Source organism: Leucoraja erinacea, chromosome 16, assembly GCF_028641065.1.
Source record: "Leucoraja erinacea ecotype New England chromosome 16, Leri_hhj_1, whole genome shotgun sequence".
Classification (NCBI taxonomy): Eukaryota; Metazoa; Chordata; class Chondrichthyes; order Rajiformes; family Rajidae; genus Leucoraja; species Leucoraja erinaceus.
This window is the reverse complement of record NC_073392.1, coordinates 38,905,811-38,932,024: the sequence shown is the minus strand read 5'-3', so window position 1 is coordinate 38,932,024 and position 26,214 is coordinate 38,905,811. Positions and strand designations below refer to the sequence as shown.

At 41.3% G+C, this 26,214-nt stretch overlaps 1 protein-coding gene across 3 annotated transcripts; it reads left to right on the top strand.

Moving 5' to 3' along the window:
- Positions 1–564: 564 nt before the first annotated feature.
- Positions 565–24,082, top strand: tsen2 (TSEN2 tRNA splicing endonuclease subunit). Of its 3 annotated transcripts, none has more exons than XM_055648222.1 (12): positions 565–759; positions 3,123–3,358; positions 5,736–5,817; positions 8,540–8,579; positions 10,669–11,185; positions 13,820–13,891; positions 15,649–15,699; positions 16,477–16,615; positions 19,444–19,480; positions 19,571–19,682; positions 23,733–23,822; positions 23,974–24,082. In XM_055648222.1, exons 2-12 carry the CDS (start codon positions 3,170–3,172, stop codon positions 24,031–24,033), a joined length of 1,389 nt encoding a protein of 462 aa, XP_055504197.1. In that variant the 5' UTR covers positions 565–759; positions 3,123–3,169; the 3' UTR covers positions 24,034–24,082. The 3 variants fall into 3 exon arrangements, with proteins under 3 accessions (XP_055504197.1, XP_055504196.1, XP_055504198.1); XM_055648221.1 differs by having other exon boundaries at positions 567–769; XM_055648223.1 differs by lacking the exon at positions 565–759 and adding an exon at positions 806–928.
- Positions 24,083–26,214: the final 2,132 nt, after the last annotated feature.

Sequence of the window (26,214 nt, the reverse complement as noted above, 5' to 3'; positions counted from 1 at the left end):
TTCGATTTTCCAGCATCTGCAGTTCCTTCTTAAACATCACTAAAGTTTCATACAGCTGTAACATGACTTCCCAAACCTTTATACCCAGTGCCCCAACTGATGAAGGCAGGCAAGCTGCACGCCTTCTTTATCACTCAGGTTGTCACTTTCAGGGAGCTATGGACTTGCAACCCAAAGTGGGATTCAGAGGGATTCAATGCTCACAAGTCTGCCATTTACTGTAGACTTTATTCTTGCTTTTAATACAGCACCTCACACTTGTCCGAATTAAACTTAATCTGGCACTTCTAAGGCCAATTTTCCAACTGATCCGACTGTGTGCTTTGACAACTGCCCTCATCTCCACCAATTTTCGCTTTAGATGCTATGTATATTTTAAAAGCTGTAAACGCTTCAGCCATTTCACTGGCAAGTCTGAGCCACGGTGACCGTCGTCGCTTACATTATAGATAGAAACAGTACCCCGTAATGAAAGCTGAACAACGTGGGTTACAGCTGTTGTTGTGGATTGTATAAAGCGTGTGAAAGCCCCAACAGCGGCTTGTGGTGTGTTTATTACCTCAGGTCCCGGCAGAATGATGCGGGAACCGGGGCGCCATTTGAGTGCGGTGTTACTAGCGCTGCGGGAGGGGGTAGGAGTAGGAGTAGGCCGGCCGGCGAGGAGCCGCTTGAGCTGCGGGTCCCGGCGAGAGGAGGAGGTCGGTGGGTCGAGTAGAGTCGAGTAGCCGCTGGGTGGTGAGAGGAAGACGCCATTTGAGTGTGGGTTCTGGTGAGTGCGGTGTCGGCGGCCGGGCGGCCGGGCGGCGCTGCCAGGGGAGGCCGGGGAGCAGAGAGAGCAGCCTCTGCAGCCGGCGGGAAGCAGCGCGGGAGGTGAATGATTCATCGGCGAGTGGGGAGCACAACCTTCCCCCAGTCCGCCTAGGCCCAGGTGATCTCCTGCTTGCTGAACCCTTCACCCCCCCATTCCCACACTGACCTTCCTGTCCCGGGCCTCCTCCCCTGGCAGTGAGGCCCAGCACATATTGGAGGAACACCACCTCATATTTCGCTTGGGCAGCTTACAACCCAGCCGACCCAGACCTCTCTTAAGTTCAAGTAACCCTTGCTTCCCCCCCCCCCCCTCTCTCTCTCTCTCAATCTGTCTCTCATTCTCTCCCTCATTCTCTCCCTCATTCTCTCCCTCATTCTCTCCCTCATTCTCTACCTCCCTTCACCCCATCTATCTCTCCATCCCTCCTCCATCCTTCCTCCATCCTAGTCGTTGTGCTAGTTTCACTGTCGTCCTGGAGAGTTTCGTTGTTGTAACTCGTTTTCACCTTTCCCACAGCTAACAATGGACAGTTTGCTTGATCATCGTTGCATTTTGCATATATTTCATTCAATCGTTCTATATCTCTCATTTTCCTTTCCTCTTACTCTCAGTCTGAAGAAAGGTATCGACCCAAAACATCGTCCATAACTCCTCTCCACAGTTGAGTTTAGTTTATGTCATACGTCTGAAGTACAGTGAAAATGTTTTTTGTTGCGTGCTTACCAGTCAGCAGAAAGACAATACATGATTGCATGTATTCGCTCCATAGATGCTGCCTCACCCGCTGAGTTTCTCCAGCATTTTTGTCTACCTTTGATTTTCCAGCATCTGCAGTTCCTTCTTAAACATGATTACAATCGATCCATTTACTGTGCATAGATAAGACTGTGTATAGATATTGCCTTCCACCAGTGGGAGCAGTGCAGGCTCGAAGGGCCAAATGGCCTCCTCCTGCACCTATTTTCTATGTTTCTATCACAGTGAGGAATGTGGAGGAGCTGCCTATTTAAAAAAATAAATTAAAAAAAAACATTTTCAAGGCCAAAATGATTGAGTAACAATTTCTTGCATTGCACCTTGTAGAATGCCTATTTAAAATGTTGAACTATCATCTAGTTCCTTGTTATCTTGTCTGCCATGTATATCATCAAAGCACTAAGGGTCGGTTAAATATGATTCTTTTCCTTTTGATAAATGCTGTTTGCCTAATTGGCCTGAGAGATTACCACCATCACAGAAGCCAGTCTTCAACTAATTTAATTACTCCAGTTGTTATCAAGTGACATCTGAGTGCAATAGATATAGAAGGCTGTACCTGGCAGCATCCTGCTGTTGGGTGTGAGGATGTGCTGCAGTTTCAGCTGCAACACAACTACAGTACTGGCATCTATAAATGTGGGGACAATTCCAAGATGTGAACTAGCCCCAAAAAGCACAACCAACAGCATATTTCTGCCCATTGGTCTTAAAACACCGATTTGTTCGACCAATTTAATAATCTTAAACTTCAACATTAATGTGTTCAAGGGATTAGGCAAGGAGTCCATTTTTTACTTTTTAATTATTTCTCCTTTGTCAGACTTTAAGAGAATTAAGCAAAACACAAAGTGCTGGAGGAACTCAGCAGGCCAGGTAGCACCTGTCTCCAAGAAGGGTCTCGACCCTTGAAACACCACCCATTCCTTCTCTCCAGAGATGCTGCCTTTCCCGTTGAGTTACTTCAGCTTTTTGTGTCTACGGTTTAAACCAGAATCTGCAGTTCCTTCCCACACATTTTAATTTTGCTTCTGCTCTCTTCTTTAGTACACACTTGCAAAAGCTCCTACAATCATATTTCATTGTTCCTAATGCTAGTAAAAGTGACCATACTGCAGGATAATCTTTACTGTTACAAATACATTTAACAGTGGGGTTTGTTTAAATGAGCACCTTATTATATCAGTTATTTAATACCCTGCTTGCTTGCAACCAGTCTGAGATAGTTAGATGTGGGGCTTTAAAAGCCTACATGATTTACGAAATTTAGAATGATTTAATGGTTTATTTGGAATCTTAAATATACTTTGATCGTCTAATCAGAAAGTGATTTTTCTTTTAAAACAGTAAATGCTATAAATGTTTGTTACATCAGAGAGCACTTGTCTTCAACCTAAAACATTTACTTTTTCTGTTTCCATTAATGCTAATTGATCTATTGAGTGTTTCCAGCAGTAGCTGTTTTGATCTTCTAATTAGTTCATAAATTGTTTTCCCCTCTAAAACTCGTTTAAAAGAATTTAATCCTAATCCCTGAATATTATTTTTATTTTAGGATTCCACCCTGTCACCTGAAGTTACCCTGAAGGACTCCTTGGTAAAATGGCAGAAGCAATATTTCGCCCACCAAAAAGAAAGCGAAGGGTGTATGAGTCTTATGAAGCACCTCTTCCTTTGTGGTTCACTCAAGAAGAAACCATTTCAAACGAGCAAGAACATTATTATGCTGAAATGATAAATAACAATGTAATTGTGCGAAATCCCGAGGACATAAGAGCCCTTTATGGAAAGGTATTTCAGAATTTCTGCTATTTTCAGTGTATTCTGTACAGGATGTGATTAAAAAAAATTGCAGATGATTTGCCATTTGATAAATAGTGAAGAGACAGTGAAAGGTTTAAAGAGGGCTTGGACATGGTCTACAATGGCTGATGACTTTCAACACAATGTGAGAAGGTCTGAAAGGAAGAATGAAGAGGGGCCAGACAAGCTAAATTATAGTTTAAAACTGTGCTGAGCTGGAGATCTGGGTGAGTTGGTGCACATATCTTTGAATTTGATTGTGCAGCATAATAAAAAGGTGGAATTTTACTAAACCTCTATAAAACCACTTCAGCTGCCAATATTGCATTCAATTATGTCCACAAGGGGCTGATTTCCCTAATTTCTGTCGGGTCTAAAATTCTAGAAGAAATAACACCATGGAAGTACCTTCACCAGAAGAACCACTTGAACTGCTGTGGCGGCGGCCTCTGCAGTCCGTCTGTCTTTTTTTTAATTTTATTGTCCTGTTGAGTGTATAGTTTGTGGTGGGTTTTTGACTGTGTATGTGTTGGGGGTGGGTGGGGGAAACTTTTAGATCTCTTCCCTGTACGGGGACCCGACCTTTCCCTGTCGGGTCTCCGTTGCCGTTGGGGCCTAGCACCGTGGAGTGGCCTCCAACCGGAACGACAGCTCAAGTCACGGAGCCTGCGGAACTGCGGACCTACCATCGTAGAGCTGGCCAGCTTCGGAGCGTGGAGAGCTGTGGTGGCGCGTTGCTGGGACCCGACTCCGGTGGATGGTGACACCGGGAGCTCGCGGGTCCCCGGAGGGAGACCGCTTTGTGGGGCACCGGCAACGGCGACTTCTCCCGCTCGAATTGCGGGGTTGAAAGTGACCTGGAGCGGGGCCTTACATCGCCCAGCGTGGCTTTAAATGGCCACGGACTTGCTAGCGCCCACCAGGGGCTCCAACACCAAGACCCAAAGCAGGGCCTTACATCGCCCCGCGCGGCTTTGGGACTTGCTAACGCCCGCCGGGGGCTTTGACTTTGACTTCGGGAGAGGAATGGAGAGCAGGGGAGAGACAAGACTTTGCCTTCCATCACAGTGAGGAGGAGATTCACTATGATGGATGTTTGTGTAAATTGTGTTGGTGTGTGTCTTGGTTCTTTTCTTGTATGACTGCAGAAACCAAGAGTTTCTAGCACTATATTTTCTTCCACCACAACAAACTCTACTCGGATCCAAAGTCATCACTGAAATGCAGTAGTGAGTTTACGACGCAACACTCACTCCATTCCTTGGGCTCCCTGTCGAGCAATGTCGATCAGTTGAAACATCTCCAGCTTGACTTCCTGGACGTGCAAGTGTTGGTAGAGGCTGCTGCCTTCACACTACTGGGTGACAATAGCCAGGTTAAACTTCGTCTTTTCTTGTATGACTGCAGAAACCAAATTTCGTTTGAACTTCATGTGAGGTTCAAATGACAAATAAACGGTATTGTATTGTATTGTTTAAGATGATAAGTGTCTGTCGTCTTCTCGAGGAAGATTAGAGTTGATTATAAATGCTGCTTTTATTAGCACCACTATCATTTCATGAACAAAAATAAACACATTAGAAAGAACATGATAATGTTATAGAGGCGAGACACAAAAAGCTGGAGGAACTCAGCGGGTCAGGCAGCATTTCTTGAGAAAAGGAATAGGTGATGTTTCGGGTCGGGACCCTTCTTGGATGATATTCACTCAAGGGGATACTGTTACTAGGATATGCTGGAGAATCCAGAGTTCATGGAGCAAAGATAACAAAGAACAGATTTAATACAAAGTGTTTAAAATGGGAGAGGTTTCAGTTGGAGGAAATAAAAATAATCTATTTAACTTTGACCACTTTTAAAACAAGACTGAAAACCTTTATGTTTACTTTAGCTTTCAGCTAAATCTTAACTAAAATTGCACTTTTAACTTTTGCACTTTTTATAATGCATTTTTAACTTTGCTTTTATTTTATTTTAATTCTATTTTATCTCATTTTATTATTTCATTTTATTGTATGACATGTTTTTATTGTGAAGCACTTTGAGTCTGCCTCGTGTATGAAATGTGCTATATAAATAAAGTTGCCTTGCCTAATGACCACAAGTTCTGTCATAGAGGGTACAGATTTGAGATGAATGACAAAAGAGTAAGAGATGGGGTCAGGTGAACAGTCTTTTTGCATAACCCTTGATTGGGATTTAGAACATTCTGTCTGTGAAGAGTGAATACAGATTCAATAACCAACTTCAAAGAGAATCAGAGAACTGCTAAAAGCCACATAATTTTATTTTATTCTCATCCATGATTGAATCTGTTGATTCAAATGTTTGCTAATTTTGAATTTGTTATTAATTTTGTTTGAAGGGTTATTTTGGAAAAGGAATTATCTCAAGAAGCAGACCAGTTTACAATATTTCAGACCCTGCTTTACTTGCCAAGTGGAAAGGTAACTATTTTTAAATTCTGTTTTAACTAAATTTCTTAGGTCCATAGTAGTTGACTCTTAATGTTTGGTGTTTTGGAACATGCCACATATAGTGGCTCACAAAATAATATATTGACAAATTCAGATCAATCGGTGTGAAGAAGAGAGGACTCCATTAACAAGACCAATTTCTCTTTTTCAAAAAAGAATCTTATTGTTTACTCCATTGTCTTAACGAGACAGCTTTTTTGTGTACCTTCAATTGTGTGAGGTTGGTAATAGTAAGTAAGTAAATTTTAGTTATATAGCACATTTAAATCAACTCGCGTTGAAACCAAAGTGCTGTACATTGAAGAAATTAGGTTTCCATACATCCGTATAAAATAAAAAAGAAAAGACACAACTCACTATAGAATTTAACATGAACGTCCCTCCACAGCAGAATCAGCATTTTCCACTGAGAGGGAAGGCACTAAAATAGGATCATTTCTTTGAGCAAGTTGATAGATGATTTCCATCTATGGTCTTATTCCCCACAAACCAATCACTAACAGTGGGGGTCACCAGGAACTTGCAGCTTGTTGTATCTCAATTGTAATGCATAGGATATTTCAAAGGATCAACATAAAATTACATATGTTGACATTTAAATGTTTCAGAAATATGGTTCACACAAAATTCATGTAGAATTTGAGATTCGTCTAAGACCTGCAGATGGCCGATTAGAAGTCTTTTTCAGTGCAATGTCATAAGCCAAACATTTGTTTAGTTTTTTTATTGTTATAGAGATACAACCGGGAAACAGGCCCTTCGGCCCATTGTCCGCACCGACCAGCGATCCCCGCAAATTAGCGCTATCCTACACACACTAGGGACAATTTGCATTGATACCAAGCTAACCTACAAGCATGTACGCCTTTGGAGTGTGGGAGGAAACCGAAGATCTCGGAGAAAACCCACGCAGGACACGGGGAGAACATACAAATTCTGTACAGACAAGCCTGCGTAGTCGGGATTGAACCCGGATCTCTGGCGCGACAAGGCAGTAGCTCTACCGCTGTGCCATTGTGCTTTCAGTGACGTAGGGCACACAATCCCATGATTAGAAACCAAACATTTAACGTACCCTGTAAATTGTTTTCTGAAGCCAGAAACCTTTGTTTACCAGAGAACTTGAGCAAGTAAGTTAGATAATATCATCTGAGGGTGACAAAGTACTGGCGGATCATTAATATTTTTGCACTTGAGTCGTATGGTCTTTAGTCAAGATAAAGCAGTTGTCTGACATCCAAAACAAAAAATAGACTTTTGTATATTACGATGTAGAAGAAAAATAGAAAAAAATGTTTATAAATTAAAGTATTAAACAAGAACATGCCAGTTTTCTATAGCGGACATTTTTTCGGTCCTTTTGAAGAAAGGTCCTTGAAAACGTTCACCGAGGGCGGCCTGCAGAGGTGACAGCGGAGCCTCCGGTCGGTCCTCGAAGAAAGGGGAACTAAATCCCCTTTCATAAAAGAGAAGGTGAAGGTACATTGCGCGGGAGAGTAGGAATCCCAAGACAAAGTTGAGTGAGCGTTCACCGACGGTGGCCCGCAGAGGTGACAGCGGAACATCCGGTCGGTCCTGGAAGAAAGGGGAACTAAATCCCCTTCATAAAAGAGAAGTGGAGGGTATATTGCCTGGGAGGGTATATCGCCTACCTGGAAGAAACCGGACATTTTTTCCAGGATGTCGTCTGCTCACCAAAGCTCACGTTTGGCGCTAAACATGGCACGCCAAAGCTCACGTTTGGCGCCAAACGCACGTCGCCTCTGCTGCACACGGATATAAGAGTGTGAAAATGTCGCCTTAGGCCGCCTAAGGGCATGTAGCCCCGCTAGGGTGACATGAGTGCGAGAGGTGATTCAATGCTGCGGTCACATTTACAAATTCAGGAATTCATTCAACACACTGCATTTCATACAGACATTTATTCTGCAAGAAAAAACTACATTGAAGACTCAAACTCGCGACCGAGGAACTGCCGGGATCAAGGCGCAAACTCGCGACCTTGCGGATATGAGCCGAGCACTCTACCACTGAGCCAGCCATTAAAATCTGCGCTTAAAAATTTCCATTCTGAAGGCCGACAAATTCCGAATTACGAAAAGTGTCTGGTCCCAAGGCTTTCGGATAAAAGGTTGTGCACCTGTATAAGGAATGATAAAAGTTGAAATTTTTAAGCTGTCTTCCATATATTTGTGATTCATGCTAAAAGGGAATGTTTGTTCCTTCACATTTGGTCATGTGGTATTAATATACCTTTTAATGTTGTATCCAATTGTTAGAAGATAGTACTATCCAAAACATGCAAAATCATAGTAATGAGTATATGTGAGAAGGGATCTACTGTTACCATGAACTGTTCAGGCTATTTCTTAATTAGATAACTGGGCAATGAAGGTGCTCTCCTGTTTTAAGGAGGTATGAGATCTGATTACAGGAGTATCCAGTGGCAACGAATATTTTGTCGACCCTTCTGCGAATTTTAATTGTGGTTTGTGGCATGTGAAACCTATTGAAGAAAAATGCAGATTGCTTTATCCAGTGTGGAGTATGTGTTAAGAAAACAATAGGAATTTTATTCATTGCAAGTCTTCCATACAAAGTATAATAAATGTTTCAATACAAACTATCATAACCAAAATTGATACTGATTTTATGTTAAAATATGTTCATTTCTCCTTTTGGTTGTTTGTAGATGCCAATTCTAAGCACCTGCCTGTAATTTCATCAAAAAAGTAAGCTTGATTTTATCATTAATAGTTTTCCAAGTAGTTTATCGCTCAAGCTACTAAGTTTAGTTGCTTCCAATATGTTTTATAAATTTAAAATGTTTTTTGTTCCAAAAAGTCACTTTGCACTGAAGTGTTTTGATTTGGTGAAAATTATACCTCTCATAAAATGCTGGACTGGTTTTATAGCTGATCAATGACAGATGTCGTCGTCTTTTTCATCGGACAATCATTTTGTTCTATGGGAGGATAAAACAATCATATTTGAGAAAATACAAGTTGAGGAATATATAGGATGAAAAATCATTGCAAATAGAACAGCATATTTAAGTGAAGAACTACTGACCATGCTTCTGGAGAATTAAGCCCCTGTGCCACTTATGCCCGTCCCACTTAGGAAACCTGAACGGAAACGTCTGGAAACTTTGTGCCCCACCCAAGGTTTCCGTGAGGTTGCAGGTGGTTGCCAGAGGTTGCAGGTAGTGGAAGCAGGTGTGGAGACTGACAAAAACCTCCGGGAACCTTGGGGAAACCTTGGGTGGGGCGCAAAGTCTCCAGAGGTTTCCGTTCAGGTTTCCTAAGTGGGACAGGGGCATAACTTCTTGCACTGTGATCTTTCAATATCTCTTACAATTTTTGAATTTCATTTTTGATTTCTGCTCCATTACTATCTGACTTTTATATATTCAGAATATTTACTTTTTTCCCCATGCACATGAGTACCTATTGAGTATTAATATCTACTTCTTTTTGTGCTTCTCACCCTTAACACTGTCCTTGCAGATTTCCACTTCCAGTTTCTCAATGTATTGAACAGTAGATTTTCTTTTGGTTTCATGTAGTCCCCTCTGGTGTATGCAATTTTTGTACCCTTTAGATAATTATATATAATTTTCTACTATACCAACTAGAAATATATGTAAGTTTAGTTTAGAGATACAGTGCGGAAACAGGCCCTTCAGCCCACCGGGTTCGCGCCAACCAGCGATCCCCGCACATTAACCCTATCCTACACCCACGAGGGAAATTTTTTGCATTTACCAAGCCAATTAACCTACAAACCTGTACATCTTTGGAGTGTGGGAGGAAACCAAAGATCTCGGAGAAAACCCACGCAGATCATGGGGAGAACATGCAAACTCCGTACAGACAGCACCCATAGTCAGGATCGAACCCGGGTCTCCAGCATTGCATTCGCTGTATGGCAGCAGTTCTATCGCTGCGCCACCGTAATCGTCCAAAGTTGACAATTCCATCATCACCAGTATCTCACAGTTCCTTTGGTATCAGTGTGCCATAATTGGGTCACTCTGTTTTCTCCCACTAAACTATGAGAAGACCAAAATGAAATGCCGATCTTCAAGACGGGGAGGAAAGAGAACAGAGAGGGGTTGTAAATAAGTCATCCAGTCAACAGATTACAGAATCTATTTAAAAGACTTGGGTAAAATGAAAAGGACGTTTAGAAAATCATAACATAACTGAGCAGAGTCAACACGATTTTATATCATAGAAATTATATTTGCCTTGGAGATTCTGAGGATGCAATTTGAAGTGCAGAAAATGGGGGAAAGTGGGTGTGGTAAATCTAGATTTTCTGACAATGCTACAGATACCATCCGAAAGAATATACGACACAAAAGAATGTTGCACATAATAAAAGCTTACAAAGTTAATTTTAAGTTATTGTCTTGGTTAGATATTTGGTTAGAAGACAACAATGATTTTTTACAGGTTGGCAGGCTATCATAGATAGAGTGTCATAAGGATTAGTAATGGACCCTACGCTATTTAAAATTTTGAATAATTGACTGGAAACAATACGTTATCGCTTCATTGAAGTTTGCTGATGCTTTTGTAGTGCAAGATTGTCTCTGTAATGAATCTAACATTCCCGTTTTTACAGTTAAATTAAGTTTGCGATAATAAACTGACCAGACCACTTAAAAACCCTAACTAATGAATATACTTCGCAATGGGGGTAGGAAAAAAGTAGTTTTTGTTTAGAGGATGCAGGATTGTTTATTTTTCTGAAACTCTTGTGAGTCATGGACTTACCAGTAAAGCTAATGATTTATTTTGACGATCTTTGCAGGTTTCAACATCATATCGATTGGGCGAGAAGTCTCCTGCAAGCACAGGAGGTGGAGGACAGTTGCATTGAAAAAATGCTTGAAAAATACACGCAATCAATTGATTTGTCATGTGATGGAAGCAGTAAGTTCTGCGATAGCTCACAGGAAAAAAACACCAACTTTCCTACATCAGAAACTAACAATGTTGAAAAATGTGGAGAAATACAAAATGGAGAAAATCATCCTGCAACAAGCCTTCAAAATAAGGAATATAATTGGGAAGGCAATGCTCCTTATGATCCACCAGCAAAATGTGAAAATATCGACTGTGAAGCTGCTGGCAGGGACGATCAGATCCATGTGCATTGCCCCAGACATAATGATTTCACCACACACTGTGGCTGCCAAAATCAAGATGTTACCAAAGAGACTCGGCATCATAATTCAATTCAAGACGACAAACTTTCTTCAGAGCATGAATATGTACTAGTGGTAGAAAAAATTCAGCCATGTTCTGATCAACCATTGAATAATGAGGTAAGCACATGAGTAAAACCTGTTAGAATGTCTGTTATACATCTGAGACCAAATCCAACATGATGAATACAATGTGTAGGAAGGAACATGCAGATGCTGGTTTAAGCCGAAGATAGACACAAAATGCTGGAGTAACTCAGCGGGACAGGCAGCATCTCTGGAGAGAAGGAAGGGTGATGTTTCGGGTCGAGACCCTTCTTCGGACTGATGTCAGGGGAGAGGGAGACACATAGATAAGGAAGTGTAAGTTGTGAAAACAGGACAAAGGGAATGGAGACCAAGGAAAATGTTGAATAGATCATTGTTAGCTGGGAGAAGGTAACAACAAAGCAAACAGATAAAATGTAGTCGGAGACAGAAGGACTAGTCGGAGAACTGGGAAGGGGGAGGGATGGGGAGAGAGAGAGAGAGAGAGAAGAGCAAGGGTTACTCGGAGTTAGAGAGGTCAATGTTCATACCGCTGGGGTGAAAGCTGCCCAGGCAAAATATGAGGTGCTACTCCTCCAATTTGCACTGGGCCTCACTCTGACAATGGAGGAGGCTCAGGCAGAATGTCAGTGTGTGCATGGGAGGGAGAGTTAAACTGTTTAGTAATTGGGAGATCAGGTAGGTTTAGGCGGACAGAGTGGAGAAATTCAGCAAAACGCCACGATGAATACTATAGATAGGCAGCATCTCTGGAGAGAAGGAATTAGTGACGTTTTGGGTCAAGACGCTTCTTCAGACCCTTCCAGTCTGAAAAAGGGTCTGGACCAAAACGTCACCCAGCAGTCTGAAGATGGGTCTTGACCCAAAACGTCACCCATTCCTTCTCTCTAGAGATGCTGCCTGTCCAGCATTTTGTGTCTATCTTCAGTGCATCTGCAGTTTATTCCTACCCATGATGAATACTATTTTGCCTGGCTGTTGAAGAACACAAGAAAATATATTCAAATTTGTTGCTGAATGTAAAATTGAATGTGGCACGAGTTTGCTATCTTTACGGTCAGCAAGTGTAGTGAATAGGTTTGTTTTTGCTCTTCGTTATGGGGCTTCTTGTAAATCATAAACAAAATTGCCCTCTAAAATGCTAGCGATTAAATGCTTTCTCAAAAACATTCACTTGCTTGAAGTAGCAGCAGTCCATAACTGTGTCCGTTATAGTGTCCATATAGTACCTTCACACTTGGGGCATCTAATTAATACCAAACAATATGTGGGATAGTCAGAATCTCTCCAAACATCACCTATCCATGTCCTCCAGAGATGCTACCCGAACTGCTGAGTTACTCCAGAACTTTGTGTTGTTTTGTGTAGGATACTCTCGGTTTATCTTCCCCTTCACAATTGCAGTTATGAATTGACAAATCAATGTCGGTTGCTGCATTCTAATAGCTGCAAATATTGCCTGTTAAGACTTTTTAATATCTTTTAAGATCCATGGAATAAAAACGTGCCTTCAATGCAATTCATGACACATTTTGAGCTCAATGTCTTTTCACCATGTAACATAAACTTAATTCATCAAATGCCCTAATCCATAGGGGTTATTATGTGTCATTTAGGTTAGAAGCTGTAAAGAGTGTTATTTCATGAGAAGAGTCAGACATGTGGGCTCTATGTGTTACGTTTTGATGATACGTTCTACTTTTACTTGCCTTTCCAAATCCCTTGTTGCTCTCGTCAATCAAAGTCTATCAGACGGCTTTTTTGGGTGGGGTGGGGGGTATGTGAAGTGAAATCCAGAATGTTCTTGCCCATTGTGTGAGAAAAAATAATTTCCCAAGTGTGATCCGAAAAAATAAATCTTTTTAAGTTTAAATCTTATAGTTTAATGTCCACTCGCTAGGACTGTTTCTACCCATCTGTAACTCCCTGCTCCAATCCACCCAATTTACTGTGCTGCCTAACGACACAGTGGTGCAGTTAATAGAGCTGATGCCTCACAGTACCAGGGTCCCAGGTCCTATCCTGACCATAGGTGTTGTCTTTATGGAGTTTGCACATTCTCCCTGTGATTGCATAGGTTTCCTTCCGGGTCCAACAACCCAAAGATGTGTAGGTTTGCAAATTAATTAGCCCCCGTAAATTGTCCCTAGTGTGTAGGGAGTGGATAAGAAAGTGCGATAACATATGACTGGTGTGAACAAGTGGTTGGTGTGGACTATGTGGGCCGAAGGGCCTGTTTCCTTGCTATAATTTTTAAACTAACTTAATCCCAACTTAAAGCTCTATATTTCTTCACTCTAGTCAATAATATATTCTGGCTAACTACTTTCTCAAGGCGTATGATTCCATTTTGTACATCTGCTCAGCTGTGATAAGATCGCAATTGTAACATTCTAACTGTTGGAATCACATCAATTTCAGTTGCGAAAATTAGCAAAGATCTCCTGATTTTTTTGTAAGTTATATTAATTTCAAGTTCAATAGATTTGGTGTAGAACTAAATGTGACTATAGTTTAATAATACCGCAAAGCCAAACAATTCTTTGTAGATTCTGGGTACAGTGAAATTTCTATAACATCAAGGTATAGTTGTTGTGGGAATGTAATTCCTCCATTTGATTAGTGTTTATGACCGAAAATAATGTTAATTCAAATGTGAATTTGGCTCCACTAACAGAAGTGATTTGTTTTGGTTTTCATTTTCAGGTGACAGAGAGGTTAGTCTGCAAGCGGAATCCTTTCAAGGTTTTTGAGTATCTTCAGCTCAGTTTGGAAGAGGTATGATGGAGACAATATATGTACGAGGTTCATTAACTTTATGTTTAACAGTAATTGAAGGTAAGAGTCTGGTGATAGTTATACTCACCTGAAATGATAAATATGAAGGTTTCATTCTCAATATTATAATGTGATAAAACATAATATTGTGCTTTGGTTTCATGATTGATCAGTATCTTTCGTTATCATGCGAGAAATAATTTTAATTGGCTTTAGTGAGTAACATTGGCAATAAAGCTTGCTGCAAGAATGGCACTGTTGAAAATCGCAAGGACCACATTAAAAATAGCCCTCCTAAGTGCCCCATAGACAGTTTGAAGACCCCCATTGTTTCAACAGCATCTGGATTGCCTGAAGTCCACCATAATTAGAACGGTGACTCTTGGCTTCTCTCCCAGAAAACATCAGGACCTGTTTGATGATACAGGAGCAAGTTAAGTACAAGCACAAGCTGTCCTTCGCTTAGAACCTCCACCATGTGTCTGGAGAAAATAAACTGCTGTATAGGTCCCTAAAGCCTGGTCCAACAGATGATGTGTTGAAAGAGTGAAGAAATGATGGCCTGAGTGAATTCTTCCACAGTGTTGAAGCCATCTGTGGCCTAAACATCTTAGAATCTGACCTGCTGAGATAAACCAAACACGTACATGCGAGAAATAATTTTAATTGGCTTTAGTGAATGATACAGGCTAAGTTCCCAATGTGGATAAATGGGATTGGTGTAGACAGGTGAGATGGAGCCTGTTTCCGTGTTGTCCGACTGTCATACGGTTCCGTGTTGCCCGACTCTGTCAAGAGTTCTTTCAGGAACTATTCAGTTGTGGGTCTGTTCTTGACATTAGCACTTTTGAATCAATTTCTCGGCAAATTATCAGGTCCAATCAATTTGCTGTTCTTAGCCGATAGAAAAATCAAAGGTAACATATGCGAACTAAACAGCACAAGGCCTCGGGAGCAGACAGCTGCATCATTCCCTCCAAGTTCTATAACTTGGTTTCAGAAGAGCTAATGTCACAATTCACAACCTCATTTCTCAACCAGGTTGATTGCGAATGCCATAAATTGTGACCTTCAAATTAGAGGTGAGGGCTCCTGTGACCAGAGTTCCGTCCTGATGCTGTCTTTGTGGTGTTGCAGCCGGTGTCCTCATGGGATTCCATGGAGAGCTCTAGTTTCCTCTCCCATCCACTCTGTTTTGTAGTGTCAGAGGATTTTGGGTTGGGGGCTGAGATTGTGAGAGAGAAAATAGGTTGGAGAGAAATATGCGGGAATGGGACTGATGGAAAGCTCTGAAAGCCAGCAGTGACAAGATAAATGGCCTTCATGTGCAACAGTGGCGCAGTAGTTGAGTTGCTGCCGTATAGCGATAGAGACCCGGGTTCGATCCTACGGGTGCTGCCTGTACGGAGTTTCTACGTTCTCCTCGTGACCGTATGGGTTTTCTCCAAGATCTTCGGTTTCCTCCCACACTCCAAAGACGTAAAGGTTTGTGGGTTAATTGGCTTGGTATAAGTCAACCGTCTCAAATTGAAGAAGGGTTTTGGCCCAAAACGTTGCCCATTTCCTTCGCTCCATAGATGCTGCTGCACCCACTGAGTTTCTCCAGCATTTTTGTCTACCTGCCAATTGTAGTTTGATGGTCTAATTAAAACATTATTGCTGTACCCCCTGCTCCTGACAAATTTCTAAATTATAACTTGCAAAACGTTTGCTCTCAGTACTTGTATTCATGTCTCGGTCTAACTTTGCTGTTTCAGGCCTTTTTCCTCGTTTATGCCTTGGGATGTTTAACTATTTTTCAAGATGAGGTAAGTATTACATTTCCCTTTGGATAGAGACTTAAAATTGATCAGATCTCTCCTAATTGTTATTTATTCAATTCGCAATAACTGTTGCAGATGAAGAAAGTTTCAATCTACAAGCAGGACTTGCAATTGTGGGTTAGGATTAAGATTTCAACTAGATTTTCTTCACCCAGACGGCAGCGAATCTTAAAAATTCTCTACTCCTGAAAAGCTATGGCTTAGTCACTGAGCACATTGAAAATAATATTTGATATTTGGATATTTAGAAATTCAAGGGATGCGATGTTAATGTAGGAGGGTGGTACTAGAGTAAATGACCAGCCATGATCTTATTGAGTGATGGAACAGACACGAGGGGCCAAATGGCCTACCCCAGCTTCTATGTCTTGTTCTTAAGTACTGTCACACCCTGAATGTTACATTTGAATTTTGAGCATAAAAGCAACAGGATCATTTAAATATTAGCTTTTTGGAAAAACTTGGATTAATCTATCCAATGAGACTGAATTTAACAAATATATTAATGCAATACGCAATGAGAAGAGGTATAATATTAGAAATGTGAAATAAAACCTGAGAGGAGTAGAAATCCCCCGTCCATCAGGATCTATCTATACAAAAGAAGGATAGGTTTTAACACTTCAATGATCTGAATCATTAGCAGTATCGGTTTACATTTTGTTTGCTTGTCAAGTTGATGATGGTGAATGAAGCCATTAATACCCAACCAGTCACGCAAAAGATTATAAATATTAATGATGGGCTGTCTTTTGCTTTCAGGAGCCTCTGACTATTGTCAAACTATGGGAAGTATTTAGTGCAATACAGCCCGGGTTTAAAGCCAATTACATGGGCTATCATTACTTTCGAGGTAAAGGCTGGGTGCCAAAAACTGGACTGAAGTATGGAACAAACCTTTGTAAGTACTTGCTTAATCTATGTTCATGAACTTCATCCTTTTGACAATGACACAATATACAGAATCAAAGAGGATTGGGGAGTTCTCCCTGGGGTCAACACATATCCTAACATCAATGTCCCTAAAAATAACAGGCTCTGCTCATTATTACATTGGTCTGTGTGGTAAGTTGCTCTCATATTTCCTACATTATGCCAGAGATTACACTTCAAAAATACAGTATGTGGTCTGAAGAAGGGTCACGACCCGAAACGTCACCCATTCCTTCTCTCTGCCCGTCCCGCTGAGTTACTCCAGTTTTGTGTGTCTATCTTCGGTTTAAACCAGCATCTGCAGTTCCTTCCTACACGACAAACTCCTCTCGTCCAACTGAAACCTCAACCACACCTCGTTGGCAGATCTGAATCAGTACAAATTGGCAACACTTCCTCCTTGCTGACCATTAGCATGGGTACTTCAAGCATGTATACTTAGTCCCTTGCACTATGTCTATGGCCATAACTGTGAAGCCAGACACAGCCCCCAACACCATGTTTAATGCACTTACGATTCCACCATTGTTGGACAAATAAAGGGGAATGATGAATCTGTGTGCAGCAGGAAGATCAATAATCTGGTTTCAGAACAACATCTTGCTGTCAACTTGAGCAAGACCAAAGAGCTGATTGTTGAACTCAGGAAGGGAAAACCAAGTCTTCATTGTGGGATGACAATGGAGAGAGTCATCATCTTCAGATAGTTTATTGGCATATTCTCAACTATTCAGAATAGTTTATCGGATGCCTCGGGAAGGATGCCTAAGCTGTTGGCCATCTCTACAGCAGCTGTGTAGCGGGCGGCACTGTGGCGCAGCGGTAGAGTTGCTGCCTTGCAGCGCCAGAGACTCGGTGTCGATCCCGACTACGGGTGCTGTCTGTACGGAGTTTGTACGTTCTCCCCGTGACCTCTCCGAGATCTTCGGTTTCCTTCCACACTCCGAAGATGTACAGGTTTGTAGGTTAATTGGCTTGGTATAAATGTAAATTGTCCCTAGTGTGTGTAGGATAGTGGTAATGTGCAGGGATCGCTCTTCAGTGCGGACAAGGTGGGCCGAAGAGACTGTTTCCACGCTGTATCTCTAAACTAAAACTGTTGACGAGGGCAGTGTTGTGTTCACCCCTTGCTTCCTTGAATCAACAAGCTTTTTATTCTTGCTGATGTTAATGATTGGATTATAAGGGGCAGCATGGTGGCACAATGGTAGAGTTGCTGCCTTACGGCGCTTGTACGGAGTTTGTACGTTCTTCCCGTGATCACATGGGTTTTCTCCGAGAACTTTGGTTTCCCCTCGCTTCAAAGACGTACAGGTTTATAGGTTAATTGGCTTGGTAGCAATGTACAAATTGTCTCTAGTGTCGGATAGTGTTAAGGATTGCTGGTTGGTGCAGACTCGGTGGGCCGCAGGGCCTGTTTCCGCACTGTATCACTAAACTACATTAGCCTGATATCCTGACACAAGATACACGATCTCTTTCTTGCACTTCATCTCATTGTTGTTTGTCCAGCTGACAACAGTCACATCACTGACGACCTTACAGATTGAGTTGGTATTGTACTTGGACACAGTCATGGGTATAGAAGGAGTAGAGCAAGGGGCGGAGGGGCATCGTGTTGGGGCAGGGAGCACATAACCCTGATGGGCACCATGGTTGAGGTTCAGGGTATATACTCGTCTATCCCGTTTCTCCTCATAAATAAATTCCACCAGTCTTGGCAACCTGCTTGTAAATCTGTGTATCACAGCTTGGAGTGTTTTGCCCTGTCCTGAAATCTTATTATTGCCACTAATTATTCAGCACCTAGTGGCATAAGGATGTTCCTGGCTGCATCCTGCCATTACTGTGTCTTCAGCTTTGCAACGTAGGTAGAGCCATCAAGGTTAATGCCCTTTGCTTCCATCTTAATTCCTCGCTACTTTTGGCATCATGCCATCACAGACGACCTGATTGAAAAGTAGAATGTGATATGGGGACAGTAGTTGGAAGCCCAAGCCTGCCTCCCACATTTCTTTTCACAGCACATTGTTTGCACGGGGAATAATGACTCATTGCTATTGTAATACAATATCCTTTATGAATGACATTCTGAGACACAGATACTTGTGGCCAAATAGGATACGGGTGAAAGAATCAGTTTACCTCTTAATGGCAATAATAAGGCATGCACCCTTCATTAAAAGTGTTATTTCATTACATGGTACATTGTAGATAAATGTGAGTGACACATTTATTTTGGAAATCTTGGAGATTAGGTATTCCTGTTAAATAACTGATGATGATCCTGAGAGAGCTTTGATCACTTCCTGGATTAATTTGCTCTCTTTGTTTCAGAAGAAAATACTAACAACGTCAATCTCTGCCCAACTTGTTATTTTCCTGCATAATGGGGATATAGGTGTTGTTTGAGCTGCAATTGTATTACAAATAATTGGTATCTGTATCTTATGAAGAAAGGATATGTCAAAGTTAATGTCCTTTTTTAATGCAGGCCATATCTGTTGTTTCAAGACAGTAAAATAGTCAGAACAGTTCAAAAGCCACACGGGATGTGGTAAATAAAACCAGGTAAAAATAACAAATTCAACATCCACTTTTCCCCTTTCAGGCTCCATCCACCTCATCAAGGTGAAAGATTTCTAGGAATGCTGCCTAACCTGATGACTATTTCCAGTCTTTCTTCTTTTTATATCAGACTTCTACATTGCAGTCTTTTTTTGCATTTTATCATCAGAACAAACCTTTATGTTTGTGCATCAGATTTAAAATAACATTTATCCTTTTGTATTTCAGTGCTGTATCGAAAAGGACCTCCATTTTATCATGCAAGGTATGAATAGTGCCGTTAAAATAATATTTGCATTGGAACCTTATTCCATTTTTATAGTGAAAACCCCTTTTTGTTCCTTTCTGTCTACAGTTATTCAGTCGTGGTTGAAATGGTTGATGACAATTGCCAGGGCTTGCAACAGAGGCCTTTTACATGGCAGTCGCTTGCAGGGTTGGTTCGAATCACTACAAATGTCTCTAAGGTGAAGGTTCTCCTTGAACATTCCAACAGAAATCGTATCTTGTTGACACCAAGCCTTCCCCAACTTCTGTACACATAAGTTTTTAATAGTTGACTAGAAACTTTTTTTTCATCTGTTTCCTGGGCTTTCTCAGTCATTTCTCTGGATTGAAGATTTTAAGGGTTGTTTGGTTGTTGACAATGTATATTGCCAGAACTTTGTTTGGCATCCTCAACAAAATCATCATCCAATCATTGTAGAGAAACGGGCCATTTGACAATTATTAAATGCTTCATAGTGAATCGCTGCTCTTCCCCAATTCTGACATTCATTGGCTTTAAATGTTTTTTATTAAGAGGTACAATGCTCTTACAGTAATATATTCCATTCCATGCTTTAATGCCGTGTTAAGAATTTACTCTTAAACTTTTCTTCTTTATGCTTTTGAAATAACACTGGATATTCAAATCATGACAATAGACAATAAATTACTTGAAGGTAGACAAAAATGCTGGAGAAACTCAGCGGGTGAGGCAGCATCTATGGAGCAAAGGAATAGGTGACGATTCGGGTCGAGACCCTTCTTCAGATCTACTCCACTTCAAAATTACTTGATTGCTCTAGAGTACTGTGGGTGCCTCAAGGTCTTTAAAGGTCTCTGATGCAAATGGTAGTGAGATATTGTGTTACAAATATCCGTACAACAGTGACTTATCCTTGACATCATTCTGATATATCAGCAGGACAAGTATCAAAAGGATTTAATGCCCTTTACAGTAATAACATACCCAAAATTCTCATCTTAATTATAACCAAATTGTTTAGGATGATTGTAACCTAATTATTGTTTTTATTCTTTTCATGATTAAACCCAAGTTAAAGTTCTGAATTGGGGCGGACCAACTTTGATGGCATTAGACAGGAACTTGCAAAACTGAAGGGCTAGGCATGTGGGAGTAGGAAAGCCTGGATGATGAGAGAAAGTGAGGCGCTGGTCAGGAGAAAGGAAGCATTGTCTAGGTATAGGCAACTGGGATCAGGTGTATCCCTGGAGGAGTTTAGGGACTGAGGACCATATTTAAGAAGGAAATCAGGAGGGCAAACAGATAGCAATTGCAGAGGAGATTAAGGAGAAAGTTATTTTATAAGGGAAACAGGGTAAGCAGAGAGAGAATAGGGCCCCTTAGAAACCAAAGTGGTCATCTATGTCAGCAACTGCAGGAGGCGAGCAAGGTCTTCAATGAGTATTTCTCCTCTTTTTATTGTGGAGAAAGACACAAAGACTGGGGAGCTTGAGACAGTTAATGGAGATGTCTTGAGGACAGTCTGTATGATGGTTGAGGAGGTGCTAGACATCCTAAGGCGTATGAAGGTAGATATATCTCCTGGGCCTGATCATGTATATCAGAGGACGCTCTGGGAAGCTAGAGAGGAAATTACAGGACTCCAGACTGAGATATAGGAATCATCATAAGACACAGATGAGGTGCTGGATGACTGGAGAATGGCCGATGTTGTCCCTCTGTTTAAGAATGGTTTATAAATTCTAGGAGCAGAATTAGGCCATTTGGCCCATCAAACCTACTCCACAATTCAATCATGGCTGATCTATTTTTCCCTCGCAACCACATTCTCCTGCCTATGCCCCATAACCCCTGACACCTGTACTAGTCAAAAACTGTCTATCCTGGCATTACTTGGCCTCCACAGTTGTCCGTGGCAATGAATTCCACAGATTCACCACCATCTGACTAAAGAAGTTCCTTCTCATCTCCTTCCTAAAGGATCGACCTTTTATTCTGAGCTGATGGCCTGTGGTCCTAGACTCTCCCACTGATGGAAACATCCTCTCCACATTCACTCTATCCAGGCCTTTGACTATTTGGTAAGTTTCAATAAGGTACCCCCTCATTCTTCTAAACTCCAGCAAGTACAGTCCCAGTGCCTTCAAACACTCATCATTCCTGGCATCATTCTCATAAACCTCATCTGAACCCTCTCCAACGCCAGCTCATCCTTCCTCGGATATGGGGCCCAAAACCGCTCACAATACTCCTGTTTTTATATTCTAGTGCTCTCAAAATAAATGCCAGCATTGCATTTACCTTTCTTACTACCGATTCAAATTGTAAATTAACTTTTGGGGAATTCTGCACCAGCACTCCCAAGTCCCTTTGCACCTCTGATTTCTGAATTCTCTCTCCATTTAGCAAATAATCTATGCCTTTATTCCAACTACCAAAATGCATGACCCCACACTTTGTTACATTATATTCCATCTGCCACTTCTCAACCCACTCTCATGACCTGTACTAGTCCTTCTACAGTGTCCCTGCAGCTACACTACCTGCCCATCCATCTATCTTTGTATCATCTGCTAACATGGCCATAAGGTTTCAATTCCCTCATCCAAATCATTGATAAACACCATGAAGAGTAGCGGCTCCATCACCGACCCCTGCGGAACACCGCTAGTCAATGGCAGAAAAGGCCACCTTTTTGTCACTCTTTACCTTCTGCCATCCAGCCAACCTGCTATTTTTGCTGGTATCATCCGTCTGATACCATGAGCTCTCATCTTCATTAGCAGCCTTGCGTGCGGCACCTTATCAAAGGCCTTCTGAAAAATCCAGGCAAACCACATCAACTGACTCCTTTGTCTATCCTGCTATTTACTTCCTCAAAATATTCCAACTGGTTCGTCAGACAAGATCTCCCTTTTACAGAACTATGTTGACCAGCCTATTTTATCGTGCACTTCAAAGTACTTGGAAACCTCATATTTTATAATGGACTCACTCACCAGTCTATGATTCCACTCTTCTGCCTCACTTCCTTCTTGAACAAGGGAGTAATATTTTCAATTTTCTTTTTAACAGCTAAAAATATATTTTTGTTACAGCAAGCTAAAAATACTGAAGGGTGTTTGTTAAATTGTTTCATAGAGTTTCATTGTTTCGTTGCACAAGTTTCGATCAAAGCGATTGCTTGGCAATTTCAATGGCCTCCCGCAATGTAACCAGCAGCCTGTGTTCTTAAAAAGACGGTGGTGTCTGATTAGTGTAGGAACGGCAGGGACTTACCATCCAGAGCGGGGTCCCTCGCCGGGGATCCCTGGAGAGGAGCTCCGACCGCCAGCCCTGCGGTCTGCAGTGCTTCTGGCTGCGGCGCGGTGGGGACTTTAGATCTTCGACCGCTGGCCTGTGGCCTACACCATTTTGAAGCCGCGGTCTTCGGTGGCGAAGCACCGATTCGAGACTTACTTGGCATTACCTTGTCTGCACATCTGGACGCCCACAGCGGCGACTGCGGAGGGTCATGGTCCCGACCACGGGGGAAAATGGAGGAGGACTGACCAAATTGTTGTGCCTTCCACCACAGTGATGAATGCTGTGGTGGATGTTTGTGTTAAATTTTATTGTGTATTGTGTGTTCTTTTTTTTATTGTGCTGCTGCTGGCAAATTCATTTCACTGCACTGTATGTGCAAGTGATGAATAAAACTTGACTTGACTTGAACACTCTCATCCACTGTAACTGAAATTGGTATAAAGAGGTCCAAAATAACGATGGCAGACTAAGTCGGCAAAATGGAATTTCATTAAGGGGCTGTCCCACTATATGAGTTTACCCAAGAGCTCTCCCGAGTTTAAAAAAAAAAATCAAACTCGTGGTAAGCACGTAGAATGTATGTAGCGGGTATGTCAGAGCTCGGGACGTCTCTTAGCGGCTCGTAACGTTAGCGGCAGGTACTCGGGGAAACGCGGTAAGCTCGGGAAGACTCGTGATGATTTTTCAACATGTTGAAAAATGTCCACGAAAGCCACGAGTACCTACGAGCGGCAATTACCATAATTCTCCGAGTTGGAATCGGGGGAAACTCGGGAGAACTAATGAATTACCTCGTACAGTGGGACAGGCCCTTTACCTGTTTCACAGACAATAAAAATATTTGTTCAATTCTTTTAAGTGTTATTTTTAAACTGATGAATAAAAGTTGAAGATATTGTTTTGAAGGATGACTAAGCATGCGAAAATCTAAACAACAATTTTGTTTTCTCTTTTTGTTCAGGAACTTATGTTATGCTATTTGATTAAGCCAACAAATATGGCTGAAGAAGAAATGACTTCACCAGAATGTATGAAGAGAATTAAAGTTCAGGTGCAAGGATTTCCTTTTTAGTGAAAACATCAACTGATAAGAAATCTCTGTTTGTTGCCTTGTTGTTTGTGGATATTTGGGTCTCAGTGCTTATTGGTAGTTATTAGAGTAAAAGATAGGCTGTAAACTCATGTTTATCTTTTTGTTCCAGGAAGTGATTGTAAATCGCTGGATTTCTTCCAGAGAACGCACTGACCAAGAGGAGATATAGCATTTTCCAATGGTTTAATGTATGAAATAAAATTATTGTAGCAGGACAAGGACTTGAAACAAAGCATTTTTTTAACTGTTCTAAACACACAGATCTGGAGGAGCTCAGTGGGTCAGGCATTATTTATGAAGGGAATGAACTGTTGATAATTTGAGTGGGACCCTGGGGCCCCAATCTGAAATGTCACCTATCTATTCCCTCCACAGGTGCTGCCTGACCCGCTCAATTCCTCCAGCACTTTGTGTTTTGCTCAAGATTCCAGCATCAACAGTTTCTTGTGTCTTCATTTTGTAACTGTGACTTGATTAGAAAGTACTGTGAAACTTTGATAATCCAGTACCCAGAATTTGTTTGTCCCAGACCACCATATTTTCTAAACCATCGGATATCACCCTTAGTAACCCAACACACATTTATTTTTTACATGCTACACAGTAATGTACAATATCAGTGAACCCAGGGAATTTAAAGGGAGCAAGAAATTGAGCTCCAGTCATTTTCAGCTTGTTACAAGCTCCATCCGGCCCATGTTGACAGTATTACAAAGCAACCTATATACATGAATAGTGAGCCCATGGATACCAAGTGTATTAGTTAATACACCTAGTGTATTAATGTGTGAGCCAGAATAGGTTATCAGTGTTTTACTATCCAGACACCTCATGTTTTACATGGGGATTACGGACTTGAAAAACAACGCAAAAATCAAAGAACGTTGAGAGAATACAGAGGAGATTTACTAGAATGTTGCCTGGGTTTCAACAACTAAGTTACAGAGATAGGTTGAATAAGTTAGGTCTTTATTCTCTGGAGTGCAGAAAGTTAAGGGGGGACTTGATAGAGGTTTTTAAAATGATGAGAGGGATAGACAGAGTTGATGTGGACAAGCTTTCCCTTTGAGAATAGGGAAGATTCAAACAAGAGGACATGACTTCAGAATTAAGGGACAGAAGTTTAGGGGTAATATGAGGGGGAACTTCTTTACTCAGAGAGTGGTAGCGGTGTGGAATGAGCTTCCAGTGGAAGTGGTGGAGGCAGGTTCATTGGTATCATTTAAAAATAAATTGGATAGGCATATGGATGAGAAGGGAATGGAGGGTTATGGTATGAGTGCAGGCAGGTGGGACTAAGGGGAAAAAAAGTTGTTCGGCACGGACTTGTAGGGCCGAGATGGCCTGTTTCCGTGCTGTAATTGTTATATGTTATATGGTTATAACGTAAATCAAACATATCCCTGGCACTGAACCCGACTACGCTGCAAATTGAAATAAGGGTAAATCACATCATACAACATTATAAAGTATTCCGTTCCTTCTGTGCAATGCTTTACCTGAAATACATGATGCTAATCAATGGAACATAAATATGAGAAAATTATCCCTTTATTCTCTGTAAATGGAATAAAATCCCAAAGACAGATCCATTTAAACGTATAACCTAATATCTGCAAGCAATCATTTGAGTGTTCTTTCTGTTAAACAAAACTAAACTTGCACGATAACTTTGAAAGCTGATATGTAAGTTTGCCAGGCATAAATTTGAGAGCATCATTCTGAAAATAGTATGAAAATTAAACTTAGGTCGTAATTAGACAAACGTGTTATTCTAAAAACGCATAAAACAAGCACCTGTAAAACATAAGGTGCCTGTATTTCCAAGAATCATGAACATTTCCAATGCTAGTATATACCATCTTTGAAAACATTCCAAAAATAATTAAGGTTTTTTTTTTTAACCAAAATGTGATTTAAAAATCCAAAGTTTATTCTTCGTGGTTTAGAAATACAGTGCGGAAACAGGCGCTTCGGCCCACCAAGTCCACACCGACCAGCGATCCCCGCACACCAAAACTATCCTACACACACTAGGGACAATTTACATCTAAACCAAGCAGATTAACCTACAAACCTGTAGGTCGTTTGGAGTGTGAGTGGAAACCGGAGATCTCGGAGAAAACCCACGCAGGTCAAGAGGAGAACGTACAAACTCCGTACAGACAGCACCTCTCGTCAGGATCAAACCCGGGTCTCTGACGCTGTAAGGCGGTAACTCCACCGCTGTGCCACCCAAAACACGTGCACATTTCAATGAGAAGTCGGCATGTAAAATGTTCAGTTTCAAGATGCTGATCATTATTTTCTATTGTCAATAAAATACTTTTTTTGTTTTTATTAATGTTCA

What these genes read in the sequence shown, in the direction of transcription:
- tsen2 (XM_055648222.1), top strand. Translation starts at nt 3,170, where the DNA reads ATGGCAGAAGCAATATTTCGCCCACCAAAAAGAAAGCGAAGGGTGTAT. An exon ending in CCTCCATTTTATCATGCAAG is followed by an intron (nt 19,481 to 19,570) that starts GTATGAATAGTG and finishes TTCTGTCTACAG; the next exon opens with TTATTCAGTCGTGGTTGAAA. An exon ending in TCACTACAAATGTCTCTAAG is followed by an intron (nt 19,683 to 23,732) that starts GTGAAGGTTCTC and finishes CTTTTTGTTCAG; the next exon opens with GAACTTATGTTATGCTATTT.